General features: G+C 37.6%; 1 protein-coding gene across 2 annotated transcripts in view; it reads right to left on the bottom strand.

The window, feature by feature from the left end:
• med23 (mediator complex subunit 23) overlaps positions 1-10,767 on the bottom strand; it is a 92,832-nt gene extending 82,065 nt beyond the window's left edge. For both annotated transcript variants that reach the window (XM_056480999.1, XM_056481000.1), the window contains exons 1-6: positions 10,569-10,767; positions 10,048-10,079; positions 7,311-7,398; positions 6,020-6,144; positions 1,712-1,823; positions 955-1,053 (exon numbers count right to left, since the gene is read on the bottom strand). In XM_056480999.1, the coding sequence (XP_056336974.1) occupies positions 955-1,053; positions 1,712-1,823; positions 6,020-6,144; positions 7,311-7,398; positions 10,048-10,079; positions 10,569-10,622 (510 nt within the window). In that variant the 5' untranslated portion in view covers positions 10,623-10,767. The remainder of the gene's footprint in view (positions 1-954; positions 1,054-1,711; positions 1,824-6,019; positions 6,145-7,310; positions 7,399-10,047; positions 10,080-10,568) is intronic.
• Between the last annotated feature and the right edge of the window lie 5,507 nt (positions 10,768-16,274).

The raw sequence follows: 16,274 nt of genomic DNA, 5'->3' as shown, positions 1-16,274 counted from the left end.
TAAAAGTAATAAATAAATAAATAAAAGTCATAAATAAATAAAAGTCATAAATAAAAGTCATAAATAAATAAAAGTCATAAATAAAAGTTATAAATAAAGGTCATAAATAAATAAATAAATAAATAAATAAATAAAAGTCATAAATAAATAAATAAATAAATAAATAAATAAAAGTCATAAATAAAAGTCATAAATAAATAAATAAATAAATAAATAAATACAAGTCATAAATAAATAAATACAAGTCATAAATAAAAGTCATAAATAAATAAATAAATAAAAGTCAAAAATAAAAGTCATAAATAAATAAATAAAAGTCATAAATAAATAAATAAATAAAAGTCATAAATAAATAAATAAATAAAAGTCATAAATAAATAAAAGTCATAAATAAAAGTCATAAATAAAAGTCATAAATAAAGGTCATAAATAAATAAATAAATAAATAAATAAATAAATAAAAGTCATAAATAAATAAATAAATAAATAAAAGTCATAAATAAAAGTCATAAATAAAGGTCATAAATAAATAAATAAAAGTCATAAATAAAAGTCATAAATAAATAAATAAAAGTCATAAATAAAAGTCATAAATAAAAGTCATAAATAAAAGTCATAAATAAAGGTCATAAATAAATAAATAAATAAATAAATAAATAAATAAATAAACTAAAAAGCACCGCATTGTGTTCATTGTGTTTCGTCTTCGTCTTCTGAACCGCAACTCATTTATTAGAGAAGAAAAACACCACAGTGGCTTCTCCAAACGCACTAAGCTCCATTTCTCTGACTGTTATCTGCTCCAGTTTATCAGGAAGTGACGATTTTGCTTTATTTGACTAATTGGATGGAAACGCTGCTTTATTTGCAAATGTTTCATTTAATATTCCAGTATTGCACATGAGACTAATTCACACACTGATGATGCTCTGTGATCTGTGAACTCAAACTCACCTCTCGTGCTGCGAGCAGCTGCTGAACCACCGCTGAGCTCACAAAGTTGGGGATGGTCTGAATCTTGTCCAACACGGCCTTCAGTAGATCCCTCACACCCTGAAAAACGCAGAGAGAGTGTGTGAGATTGCACGAACAACATGAATCCTGCTGTAAAGGGACAGTTCACCCCAAAAATAAAATCTTATTATCTTATCAGTTGTTCATCCTTGTTGCAATACATTGGGAGATATACTGAAGAAAAACCAGCCATTGGCTTCAATAGTATGGAAGTGAATGGATATAGGTTTCCAGCATTCTTCAAAACATCTTCTTTGGTATTCAACAGAAGAAGAAAAACTCAAACAGGTTTGAGAGAGAGAAAAGAGTGGGTGGCAGCACGGTGGCGCAGTGGGTAGCACAATCGCCTCACAGCAAGAAGGTCGCTGGTTCGATCCCCGGCTGGGTCAGTTGGCATTTCTGTGTGGAGTTTGCATGTTCTCCCCGTGTTTGCGTAAGAAATGCCAACTGACCCAGCTGGGACTCGAACCAGCGACGTTCTTAAATTCATTAATTCAATTAAAAACAATCCCCTCTCCTTACTCTCTGAGCACAAACAAGTTGCTTTGTATAATTAGCTCTGCTTGTGTGTATTGCCTCTTCGTGTTGAATCTCTGTATGCCTCCTCTATTGTAAGCCACTTTGGACAAAAGCGTCTGCTGAATGACTAAATGTGAATGTAACTCGAGAGTGTTATAGGAGGAGTTTGGATGTTCACCTTATAATCGACTCCTCCAATGATTTTGCGGATGAGTTTGAAGGTCAAAGCCCAGAGTTGAGTCCTTTCCCATTCCAGACTGTCGGAGCTGATGAGAGCCTGACACACCATCCTGACAAACACAACACACAGATCACAGTCTGGCAGTGGTCCATACTGCTACACCTACAACTGCTGGATCATACCAATATTACTCAATTTAATCTATCAACAAAAACAAGGGACTGATTTCTAACATTCATCATTATTCTTTTAAATTATTTGTATGTTATATACGAGTAGGCTTATTGTATAAATACACTTTATTAGGTACACCTGTCCAACTGCTTGTTAACACACATTTCTAATCAGCCAATCACATGGTAGCAACTCAATGCATTTAGGCATGTAGACATGGTGAAGACGATCTGCTGCAGTTCAAAGCGAGCATCAGAATGGGGAAGAAAGGGGATTTAAGTTGACTTTGAACGTGGCATGGTTGTTGCTGCCAGACGGGCTGGTCTGAGTATTTCAGAAACTGATCTACTGGGATTTTCACGCACAACCATCTCTAGGGTTTACAGAGAATGGTCTGAAAAAGGAGGAAATATCCAGTGAGCGGCAGTTCTGTGGGTGCAAATGCCTTGTTAATGCCAGAGGTCAGAGGAGAATGGCCAGACTGGTTCCAGCTCATAGACAGGCAACAGTAACTCAAATGAGTACTCATTACAACCGAGGTCTGCAGAAGAGCATCTCTGAACACACAACACATCCAACCTTAAGGCAGATGGGCTACAGCAGCAGACCACACCGGGTGCCGCTCCTGTCAGCTAAGAACAGGAAACTGAGGCTACAATTCACACAGGCTCACCAAAACTGGACAAGTGAAGATTGGAGAAACGTTGCCTGGTCTGATGAGTCTCCATTTCTGCTGCCACATTCAGATGCTCGGCTCAGAATTTGGCATCAACAACATGAAAGCATGGATCCATCCTGCCTTGTATCAACGGTTCAGGCTGCTGGTGGTGGTGTAATGGTGTGGGGGAGATTTGCCTCCACAGTCACCAGAGCTCAATCCAATAGAGCACCTTTGGCATGTGGTGAAACAGAAGATTCACATCATGGATGTGCAGCTGATAAATCTGCAGCAACTGTGTGATGCTATCATGTCAATATGCAGCAAAATCTCTGAGGATTATTTCCAGTACCTTCTTGAATCTCTGCCACAAAAGATTAAAGCAGTTCTGAAGGCAAAAGTGGGTCCAACCCGGTACTAGCAAGGTGTACCTAATAAAGTGGCCGGAGAGTGTATATATTCACAGGACTGTGCAAAAGTTGTAGGCCAACATTAAATCTTTTGTTTTACTGATGGTATAATGCAGTGTTTCCCAACCCTGTTCCTGGAGGCACACCAACAGTACATATTTTGGATGTCTCCCTCATCTAACCCATTCGTGTCAGGTTGTGGAGTCTCTTCTAATGTTCTGATGAGTTGATTCAGGTGTGTTTGATTAGGAAGAGTTTGAAAATGTGTACAGTTGGTGTGCCTTCAGGAACAGGGTTGGGAAACACTGGTATAATGAATATATGTGACCCTTTACCACAAAAACAGTCATAAGAGCTGCACAATATATTGCTTTAGCATCGATATCGGAATGCGTGCATCCACAATAGTCCCATCACAGGATATGCAATGTTAAATCAGGATTAGAGTTGAACAGGAGCCAGTTCACAAACACAGGAGATTTGTGGAATCACTGTATAGTTCCTAATTATACCAACCATAACAGAGCGAGAGAGTTAAGTTGTTTAAGTGTGTTTTTTGAGGCCTATGACTGTATCAGGATTTTAAAAGCATTTAAGCCTAAAATCTGTACTGTTTGTAACTTTAAAAATGTTTAATTCTATTTATTTATTTATACTATGAAGAATATGCAGTATCAATTTACAGTTGATTATTCAATTACCGTATATCTGAATACTGTTAGACTCCTCAAAGCTTTGTTTATTTCACATCTTAAGCTCTATTGTATTTATCTAAGCTTGTAAACCATGTCAAAAAATAAACAAGCAATAATATATAATACAAAATAAGACTGTTTACGCTACTACAGTAATAATAATGACTAAATTTCGTACAGGAATAACAGCACAATCTGTGCATTAGAATAATCCTTTCATTTACTTTCCTTGGCGATGACGTAATGATGGCGTATTTATTTTTAGCTGCGTAAGGCTTTAATAAAAATGGTGTTTTGGAATGAAGATAGGAGTTTGATCAAAGGTTTACGAGAACTAAAGGCTGCAGAGCGTCATGCATTTCCTAATAAAAACTGGACAAAAGGTGGAGTGGATTACTTGCTGGCGAAAATTGATCGCACTGGATCAGTATGTGCTGTGGCGGGGAGTAGTCGTCCACACACTGTCTGTACAGTTGAAAATATCACCACTGTCCAAGACGATGCACCACGCACCCATCGCGCTGTCCGACAGATTGCACGGATTGCAGATTGCTTTATTTCTGTGCATGCTAATTTAATTTTCAAGTAATAAAATTGAAGCGTTCTGTCAATATTTGGGTTATTGTTTAACAAGGTAATGCGGTGATATAAATAAGGTGAGGTGGAAAACGTGTACATATCATATAAATTCATCTATTTGCTATCTGATTACAAAATATAATTAAAGCTGGAGGCATTTTGACAAAATTAATAGGGCTTGGATTTTTTGGAGACATGGTGTAGATTGTTTATTACATTCATCCTCTTACAATATCACACTGATCAATGTAAAACTATGATTTTTTCCAAACAGAGCTATTTAAGTCATCTGGTGAAATTGTGTTCATATCGAAATATATATCACAGTTAAACTAAATATCACAACATCAGAGTTTTCCAATATTGTGAAGTCCTAATCATAAATATATATATATATTTAAACTGAGATTTATACAGGGTGAATAATTCATCTTTCAGCGGATGTATGCTTTGTTAGGATAGGAGCTAGTTTAGGGTAGAGTTTGAATCATTGTAGTTTAACCATAGACTGTAAAATATATGGACGTAGTATCCGTGACGTCACCCATAGGTTTCTAAACACTGCAAAAGAAGCTACAAGTAGGCGCGGCCAACCGTCGCCATTTTGTTTGCGCGTCATCGCACCCACGGCGGGATACCAAACAAGGGCAAAGAGGCGGAGAGTGAGCGGAGCTACAGACACCTGCTGGCACTTTGCTTAGACCTGGCAGACAGACTTTACTTTGGGAGAAACACTTAATACTCTATTACCTGCGACTCGTTTGTGTTCTGACCACATGTGCTTGGCTGTACACTATATCAATAAAGTGTTTAGACTTTTAAAAACACTGTAGTAATACACTGAGCCACTAAACATTGTTCTTATGACGTTTTTCTACAGGAGGAAAACGCGAATTACATCCAAACACTTCAGATATAGTGTGTGTTAGTGAATGCAAGACTATTGATGAACTCCAGCATAACACTGTATGACAACGCTTCAGATGACTGATCTAGAGCCTACAGCTAATCAATCTGTCACATTCTGGAGTGCTTTACGGGTCTAAAGAAAAATATTAATGATAAATGATCTTAAATAAAACACACACATTTATAGAGATGGTATACAAGTATATAACTTTACTCACTAGGGAAACGGAGGCCACGAAAATGGTTTGTGAGCACAATTAAGTGCACACAGCATCCCATATCATCTGATAATTGTAAGTAATAAGTCCAAAAGGCAGCTGACTGTGTAAAGCCACATAAAACAACACAAAAATACAATGAATATGCCGAGATCAGTGGCTAATCTGCCGGATTGAGCTGAGGTGAAGTGACGGCGACCAGCGAGACCTAGCTGTCACTCAAGTGGCCACGCCCTTAATTATGCAAACTTAATATAACCTAATATAAAGGAAATGGATGAGTTATAAAAAAATTCACCCCCCTCACAGTTGTCATGGAGGGTAATATTAGCTATATGAACCAAAATCATTCTTTGTACCAGGCTGTAAACACCTTTATTTCTGCTGTAAAGTTGGCCATTCTAACAGTGGGCTCAATTGCAATTTGCTCTATTATGGAGCAGGACTAGCGGAATTTTGATGAATTGCAGTTTCAGTTACTTCCGTATTGGCTTCCCGAGGGAGAGCGGGAGGTTGCCGCTTGAGTTTAACTGTTTAAGACATGTAAAAGACCATGTTGGAGAGAGGCTGTTGTCCTAGTTTGAGCTGCATTTTTACTATAGTTCTTAGCAATATAGAGCATGTGTGTATGTGTGTGAGTCCGTGCGTGCATGTGTGTGTACCTGGGCGGCAGCAGGCTGGTCTCCACTGCCATGGCCAGACAGTCGTAAAGGAAGGCGATGCGTTTGGGGCTGTGCTGACTGTGGACGAAGCGCACGATCCACTGCACACACTGCTCATGAGACTCCTGCAAGGACACCAACACACACACACTTCACATTTACAGCTCACACAACATCTGCTCTCCCTGACTACCAAAAACTACAGTGCTTTTATTCCTTTATATACAGTTGAAGTCAGAATTATTAGCCCCCTTTGAGTTTTTTTTTCTTTATTAAATATTTCCCAAATTATGTTTAACTGAGCGAGAAAATTTTCACAGTATGTCTGATAATATTTTTTCTTCTGGAGGAAGTCTTTTTTGTTTTATTGCGGCAAAAATAAAAGCAGTTTTTAATTGTTTAAAAATAATTATAAGGTCAATATTATTAGCCCCTTTAAGCTATATACTGTATTTTTTCGATAGTCTACAGAACAAACCATCATTATACAATAACTTGTCTAATTACCCTAACCTGCCTAGTTAACCTAATTAACCTAGTTAAGCCTTTAAATGTCACTTTAAGCTGTATAGAAGTGTCTTGAAGAATATCTAGTCTAATATTATTTACTGTCATCATGACAAAGAGAAAATAAATCAGTTATTAGAGATGAGTTATTAAAACTATTATGATTAGAAATGTATTGAAGAAATCTGCTGTCTGTTAAACAGACATTGGGGAAAAAAATAAACAGGGGGGCTAATAATTCAGGACTGTATATGTTTATTTATTCTCATATTAAGAATGCCGAGCTGAAACTTTTACAAAGTTAAATCGCAATATCAGTCAGAATCGCAATTAGATAAATGTCAAATCTTGCAACATCGGGCAGGTTTAACAAACAATACCTTCAATTACAAAAACTAAATAATGTTCTTGAAATGCAAACATAAGTAAACAAATCCCAAATGCAAGATCAAAATAATTGCATCTTTTAGTTTTTTTTAGCTCATTTTATCAAAACTCCTTTGTTTTTACCAATGATTTTGGTCACTATAAACATTTTGGGCTCTATTTTAACAATCTAGGCGCAAAGTCTAACGCGCAAAAGCATTAAGGGCGTGTCCGAATACACTTTTGCTATTTTAAGTGTGTGTGAGTGCAAGACTAAGTGTGTGCATATGAGCAATTGTGAGCAAGTCTGTGTGTGTAACAGAGTGTGTGTGTGTGTGTGTGTGCACGCGCAAGACTGAGTGTGCGCATAGGTGCAATGTGTATGAGAGATTCTGAGTGTGTGTGTGTTGATTCTGACCTGAGGCAGTGTGCTCCAGTACTGCCTGAAGGCTCCTAAACAGCTTGTGAGTTTGGTCCTCTCATCCTCAGGGCTGTCCATAAACATGCTGTGCGCACACACACAGACACATAAACACACACACACATAAACATAAATCCTGTCTCCATTATCACTTATACGTGTGTATTTTAGGGCAGCACAATATATCACAAAAGCATCATTATCGCGATGATGGTATATTTAATATACGTATCGCAGATGTGTGATAAATTACATTTGATGCATTGGTTGTTTATCTAAATATGACCAATCAGATGGTGCCTTACTATCTTTAGCCCCACCTCCCCAGTAGTTGCTGTTCTGCTATTGGCTAGAAGCGGATCCCAGAGTTTAGAATGAACACTAATGGGCGGAGTCGAGTCAAGAGAGGAAAATAACAACAGCCAATCAGAGTCAGGAAATCTGCGCAGCTTTTCACTCATTCATTGGGTTTTATTTTAACGATCTAGGTGCAAAGTCTTAAGCTCATGGAAAATACGCTCTGCACCCCGGCTCATGGACTAACAGGGTTGTGTTTATTCTCTTAATGAGTTCTGGGTGTGTTTTTAGCATAACCTGCATTAAACCAAACAGAGTCTCATCTCTCATTCCCCTTAAGCAGGGGTCACCAAACTTGTTCCCGGAGGGCCGGTGTCCTGCAGATTTTAGCTCCAACTCTAATCAAACACACCTGAATAAGCTAATCAAGGTCTTAATAAGTATACTTGAAACACCCAGGCAGGTGTTTTGAGGCAAGTTTGAGCTAAACCCTGCAGGGACACCGGCCCTCCAGGACCGAGATTGGTGACCCCTGCCTTTAAGAGTCAGTTGTGTTGCACATGGCGCATTTGCTATTTACACGGTGGACTTTGTAAGTGTAAAACTGAACACTTCACTAGTGAGAAAACAGTTAAACAGAGCATCTGCAGCATGAGGATAAAGAACGAGCCTCCTCCATTCAGCCACTTTACTTTCCCTTTACTTTACTCCTTTACATTGGTGGAGTAAGGAAACGGTGGAAACTCTGACCCATTAGCTGACCCATTTAATTTCCTTTGTTAAGCACAAAGATTTGTTCCAAAACTATTTCGAAATTCAGTTCTGATTTCCAGCAAAGGAATAAATGAACAATAATAATGAAGTGTGGTCAAAACACTGAGTTATATCCAAACACACGTCCTGTTCTTATGCCCCATATGGTGATGCAGACGTCTCCAAATCCCCACAGGTGGACAAATCTACACTAGTTTTTATTAAAACAAATATAAATATGCAGATAATCAATAATACTGATAATAATAATAACATTATACAGATGCAGATTGTCATGAATAAACTGAAAAAGCCCCCCGAGGTGAAGAAGGCATGGAGGCAGTGGTGTTTATATTGATGTAGAAAACTATAATGTTTGTAACATTTTAATCCTTTAATTGTTTTCCCATGTAAAGATATTTGTGTGTTGCTGTATATCCTGTGTGTATTAGGCAATGTGTAAGTGTTTGAACCTGCATAGGCGCACAACTAAAGGGCGTCACACACCAGATGCGCTGCGACACGGCGCGCACATGACAGTTGATAGTATCGCACACCAGACGCATACATTTGCATGCTATTTAAAATGAAAGGATTCAGATGGTGCGGCAGAAATATAAACAGTGTCCTGAGTCGCAGCTGGGCGTCGCAGACAGCTGCCGTCTTGCGGCGCTGGTGTGTGTACACTGATTGAAATCTTTGTTTAGAATTCTAAAACGCATGGCGCGACGCTTCGCCGAATGGCGCATCCGGTATGTGACCCTCTTAACGCGCTCTGCTCTGGACTTTAGAGCAGCTTTTAGTTGGTCAATAGTACTGTCTATTTCAGTTCCTCAAAATAGCAACGCGCCAACTATGCACCTTAACACACCTCTTTCATAGAACAGAACACCCATGAGTCCACAATGTGGCGCAAATGGGTTTGCTATTAAAAGCATTGTGCAAAACATGAAAATTATTGTTGCGCTGGTCTGAAAATAGCAACAAATCGCGCCAAACACATCCTGCGCCTTATTGCGCCGGGTGTATGATAGGGCCCTTAGTGTTTTAAAGACTAAATATTTGCACCTTGACACAGTTTGTTTATCTAAATTAGAAATAATTACATCTGAAGAATATCTTTTACGGTGACACAGTGGCGCAGTGGGTAGTGCTGTCGCCTCACAGCAACAAGGTCGCTGGTTCGAGCCTCGGCTGGGTCAGTTGGCGTTTCTGTGGGGAGTTTGCATGTTCTCCATCCTCCGGGTGCTCTGGTTTCCCCCACAGTCCAAAGACATGCGGTACAGGTTAATTGGGTTGGCTAAATTGTCCATAGTGTATGTATGTGTGTGAATGAGTGTGTATGGGTTTCCCAGTGATGGGTTGCGGCTGGAAGGGCATCCGCTGCGTAAAACATTTGCTGGATAAGTTGGTGGTTCATTCCGCTGTGGTGACCCCGGATTAATAAGGGGACAAAGCCGAAAAGAAAATGAATATCTTTTACCTGTTTAATGTATTATCATTACATAAATACATGATTTAAAAGCACAGCTAATAAAAACATATTTTTTTCTAGGGAAATGTTATATCATAATAAATATCGCTATCACAATACTCAACAACAATGGATATTGAATATTTTTCCAGTATCGTGCAGCCCAGTGTGTTTTCCCTCTATTACATGGTGTTTTATCAGTTTACTCACCCAGCAAACGCCTCCTCGATCACCTCAGTTTTCTGATGTAAACAAAACAGTTGAAAGTTAAAATGTGTACGTTATTCTGACATCAGTTAGCCGTTATACATGAGAATGTGCTGTGTACTGCTTATCTAGTGAGGTAAAGCTGATTTTATATTCACACATTCGTTCAGAGACAACTTGTGACGTGCTCCCTATATTGTTTACCATGGTACTTTGAATATTCGGTCTGAAATAGCGCGTAAGTATTGACATACAAGACTTGAAAACGACATTAGCACTATTTATTTGACAGTGAACAGTGTTGTGCTTTGATAAGCATTGGCTGATAATATGATCTCACTACTTATCATTTGCAAATAATACTTTTCAGAAATAATATTATTGAGAAAACACTCCAAATGTGCGAATCTAAAACCAACTTTACCCCAATGATTTAGCTGTGTGTTTATCACTCTGAGAAGGAAACGTGACTGTTGTTGTTATTGTGATGAATGAATGAGAAGTGTGTGTGCTGCATCACCCACCACTACATCCTCAAAGATGCTCTGCAACTGACTCTCCATCGAGACCGCCATCATGAGCACACACCTTCACGCACACTCATACGTCCATGTCTGAAATGAAAGTGTGTGTTGTAGTTTTTAATCAACGCTGGATGAGGCTCGTATGAACACAACAGAAGAGCAGCGCCAGAACTGAAACACCAAAAGCTGGAGCGTCGCTGAAAACATTCCGACAGGAACACAAAATCACTCAACGATGGTTCCGATATTCCGATTTCCTTGTCCTGTGCTCTTGCATGGTATGTAGTGTAATTTTGTTACATTTGTTTATAATAATAATAATAATAATAATAATAATAATAATAATAATAATAATAATAATAACAACAACAACAACAACAATAATAATAATAATAATAATAATAATAATAATAATAATAATAATAATAATAATAATAATAATAATAATAATAATAATAATAACAACAACAACAACAATAATAATAATAATAATAATAATAATAATAATAATAATAATAATAATAATAATAATAACTAGAAAGGTAAAGTTCGTAGACAAACTTTATGGTGGCTTGAGAAAGCTTAGTCTAAAAGTTTGAGGTAGTTTTAAAGTTTAAATAACTGAAATAGATTTTAGAAAGTTTAAAACAGTCGGCATAGATCGATAAGTTAGCATATTAGCATATTTCCAGTATGAAATAGCATGTTAGCATGAATTTAATATGAATTAGCATGTTTGCCAGTATGATTAGTATGTTTCCAGTATGGATTAGTATATTATTAGTATGAATTTATATGTCTTATTATGTCCATTGTAAAGTCGAAGTCAATGGACCCATTTGTGTCCACACCAGCAAACGAAAACAATCTGTTTAGTGTTAGTTTCTGCTTTTCTTTTTGCACTACCCCCATTTAACCAGCAGATGTCCTCAGTGTGCTGCGTTTAATCTAATCAAACAGTAAATCAGTGTTCAAGTGGATTAAAAACACTAATAATTTTCCACAGCATTTTCAAAGAAGGCAACACAAAGATACCAAAATTAGCACTGGATATGTAAGGTGCTTTTATTTGTATAATTAAGTATAATGTGCTAATATTTGATGGGAATGTGCCCATGTGATAGGATAAATTACATGAGCTGGATTCACTGGTCAGATGCAGTAGAAATGAAGCACGCAGAGGTGGTGTGAAAATATACATTGCTCAGCAGTGAATATAGGCAATGTATTTTGGTGAATTTAAACAAAACTGATTTATGAAACAGACACATTTATTAAAATTATATTTTAATCACCAAACATATTTAGAAATTAAAATATAATACAATTAAATTCAACTAAATATTGCAGAAAAAATTACAACCTACAAAATTTCAACAAAATTTTTCCTCTTTTTTAAAAAATTTGTATTTAATATTTTTCTATAAGATATAAATTTGAGTGTGCTCATTTTTTTTGGACAGTCATCCAAACAGTTACAGTCGCTAACTTCTTCAGCAATACTTCAAAACAATAAAAGACGTCGATTTTTAAAAGGACTTACCATAAAACTTGCTCGTCTTTGCTCACCTCTGAAGGGGAGAAAATGGCGTCTTCACGTTTAAATGCCTTCTTCTGTGTTGACCCCGGGAGCTTTGGGTGCATGCGCAGGGTAAACGAAGACTTAAGAGTCTGGTGAACTATCAATTAGTTGAATCAACTAAATTTTTTATGTTAAATCTGCGTTACCGCCATGCTATTATTTTAATCAACATAACCTAAAAATATTTTGTTATCTCAACTACATTAGTGAATTTAAGTTGACTTGACAAAAGAAAATATGTTGTGTTAACAAATAATGGAAATAATTTTTAACAGTGTAGTTAAAAACTAACTTTATTATGATTTTGCCTCAAATTGTGGTAAAAAGTCATTAACGGCCTCTGTCACGGTGTCATTCATTCGCTTAGTCCTTTTAATAATCAGGGGTCGCCACAGCGGAATGAACCGCCAACTTATCCAGCATATGTTTTACACAGCGGATGCCCTTTCAGCTGCAACCCATCTCATTCACACACATACACTACGGACAATTTAGCCTACCCAATTCAACTGTACTGCATGTCTTTGGACTTGTGGGGTGTCACGGTTTCCTTCGAGGCTATTTTATAACATTTTGAGCCTGAACGTTACATATACCATTCAATAAGCCCCTGAAGCATCTGATGTTGCTGACAAAATCGTTAAAATATTTTATTACGTGTTATTTTAATCTTGTTGAGCATTGAAACCTGCCATATACGACACCACGCATATAGTTGTACCAAGTATTATTTATGTTATCTATTAAATTACCAAATAAATTGTATTTGTATTACAATAAACACACACCCGGAGCACTGCAGTGCCCTAATACCAAGAGACTCCCCTCAGCCATGGTGGTGAGAGCACTGGTTAATCACACTGCCCATGCAGGGTCAAATATGGGCCAACGTTTATATTATATTTTATTACGGTAACTGTACTTTTAGGCGATGCAGTGGCGCAGTAGGTAGTGCTGTCACCTCACAGCAAGAAGGTCGCTGGTTCAAGCCTCAGCTGGGTCAGTTGGCATCTCTGAGTGGAGTTTGCATGTTCTCCACATATTGGCATGGCTTTCCTCCGGGTGCTCCGGTTTCCCTCTACATATGTGCTATATGGGAATTGAACAATAGTATCTGGATGCAGCCTTTATGAAGATTGCATCACTCAGCGATGCAATGTCAGACACAATGCATTCAACGGACTGAGTGACGTCACTGTGAGGGGTAGGGTTAGGGTTAGCGCATTAAAAAGCATTGGATGCAGCTCAGATTGCACTGCACCAGGTCTGCATCCAGACCCCTCTCCATATAAATCAACTAAATTGGCCGTAGTGTGTCTGTTTGTGTGTGAATGACTGTGTATGGGTGTTTCCCAGTACTGGGTTGCAGCTGGAAGGGGATCCGCTGTGTAAAACATATGCTGGAATAGTTGGTGGTTCATTCCACTGTGGTGACTCCTTATAAATCAAAGACTAAGCCGAAGGAACATGAATGAATGAACTGTACTTTTACTAAACATTGTGTATTTCACTCATTAAATCTCATCTGAAATCTTTATACTTTGCCACTGTCCTTTAAACCACTATGATTTAATACATTTGACAGTGAGAAAGAAAGACAATCGCATTTAGTAGGCTATCTGGAATAGCCTTCGTTATAACGTCCGAGGCTCAGACACACTCTCCCAATTCAAAACTAGATTAAAGACCTATCTGTTCAGTAAAGCATACACTCAGTGCACCACTTAGCGGGCTTCCACACAGGTTCTGCATCTTGTTTATATACACTGTGAACAGCAGCTACGCTAATTATTCTCTTTATTCTCCATTTCCACCTGGGGATACTCTTCCCGAGGCCCTCAGACTATGCAGAGTCACTGATTCGATCCAAGACCAACGACGAGATGATCCCAAGGTTTCCATATCCTGGACCAGGCTGTATCCTGAGCAGCTACTGTGGTGGTCATGGAGGAGTGGAGAACATGAGACTGATTCCTGTGACGCTCCAGGGACAGACGAGTCTTCGCTGAGCCCAGCTTCCAGCCTCCGCCACTGAGACTGCAGCTCTGCACAAGACGTTTGGCCAGCGGAGAAATTAAAATGATCGTGCCCAACTGAGCCTGGTTTCTCTCAAGGTTTTTTTTCTTCACTTCCGCCATTAGTGAAGTTTTTTTCCCTCTCCGCTGTCGCCACTGGCTTGCATGGTTCGGGATCTATAGAGCTGCGCATCGTTGGATTTGCTCTTCAATATTTGGACTCTCAGTAGTGATTATTAAACCACACTAGACTGAGCTAAACTGAACTTAAACACAACAAACTGAACTACACTGTTCCAATTTACTATGATCTTTTATGTGAAGCTGCTTTGACACAATCTACCTTGTAAAAGCGCTATACAAATAAAGGGGAATTGCTATCATACAGCTCAAAATATGTAGGCTAAAAAACAACATAGGGAAAACTGCTTTTGAAATTGTTTTCCCCCCAACATTACTCTGTATATAAGAAACTCAAACAGGTTTGAAACAAGCAGAGGATGAGCAAACAATAGCTGAATTTTCAGTTTGGGTTGAACTGTATTACTGAAACGCAATATGCCACAATAACAGATTAGTGAAATCACTTCCCTTTCATCATGTAAGACAAAAAGAACAGATCTTTTGTACTTCAGTCTTGATTTTTTTAACTTTCAAATGCATGAAAGAGGAACTAAAAGCGCTGTTATGTGGACCGAGCACATTGATGAGAACTAACGCTAACCCATAAACCGACACGGTCAATTGACCTGAATCAGAAGGCCATTAGCACAGTTTTAGTCAGCGTAAACAAAGCGTACTGAAAATAGTCTCTCACACAGAAACAGATGGATGAGGTGTACGAATTGTCATTCAGGTAATGAAGTCACGCCTGTAAAACCAGTCTGCTGACATACCGCGATGCCATACTGCTAACTGCTTACTACCTCAAGGAGAAACAATAACAATAAAGACGTTTATTATTCAGAACGTAAGTTGTTAAATGATATTAAATGATGCGTATCAGGCTTCATGAATATTGATCTGGCCTGTATCGTTGTGCTTATAGGCCTACTTGGGTCAATATCACTATAAAGTGCCTTTGATGTCCCACAAGATTGAATCAGTCAACATAATGCGAAATAATGAAATTCTGATATCTCAATACCTTTGGTTAAACCTTTACACACATGCAGGTGGAATTATACGTGTTTTGAAGTATATTTTTGTCAATTTTAGTTTCAGGTGAATTGGTTAAGCTAGAACTGTCCGTAGTGTATGTGTGTGAATGAGAGCGTAAGGGTAATGGGTTGCACCTGGAAGGGCATCTGCTGCGTAAAACATATGCTGGATAAGTTGGTGGTTCATTCCACTGTGGCGACCTCTGATTAATAAAGAGAGAAAGCTGAAAAGAAAATGAATGAATGATTGAGTATTTCTTGTTGCTTTTATGAAAGTTCCTCCATATTTAGTTCACTAAATAAAGCCTTTGTCCACCCTGTGATGCCAATGTCTACCCTGTCATCCTGTTTTTTATGAAAATAAACAAGTTATTTATAACCTCAGCAAAACATCTTGTGTGAATTCTTAAATAACCAATAAGGGCCAGTTAATATTGTTAGAAAGTTTGACACAATATTATAGATCCTGGGTTATATTTTGAAAAGAACGTGTAATGATTGCAGATTTTATTGGGGAATAAATGTTTTGTCCATTATTTCATTAATATAAATAGACCATCTCCATAATCTATAAAGTTGGGTTGGTAAAGGGACACATCACCTTTCTGAAAATAGACATTTTATAATCACACTGCAATGAAAATATACTTTATATTACTATATATTACTTTATATTACTATAACATATACTATACTTTAAATTTGTCCATGACAGGGTTGACACAATTTGAGGTTTGTTTACTGTTTTTCTGCTTGTAGATTATTTATAAAAAAAATAAAAAAAAAAAAGAGCAGGAGCTTGACCAACATTCATTTCTTACAGCCTAAGGTCTACTTAAGACCATGTGTTTTAATCAAAAATCTCCCTTTTTTTTATTTTTATGTCTCAAAGGCACTTTATAGTGATAATGACCCACTTATATTTTGGGTATATTATGTTGTTGCTAAA

Source organism: Danio aesculapii, chromosome 20, assembly GCF_903798145.1.
Source record: "Danio aesculapii chromosome 20, fDanAes4.1, whole genome shotgun sequence".
NCBI lineage: Eukaryota > Metazoa > Chordata > Actinopteri > Cypriniformes > Danionidae > Danio > Danio aesculapii.
Note: the sequence above shows the minus strand (reverse complement) of the source record. Positions and strands in the feature narration are given on the sequence as shown.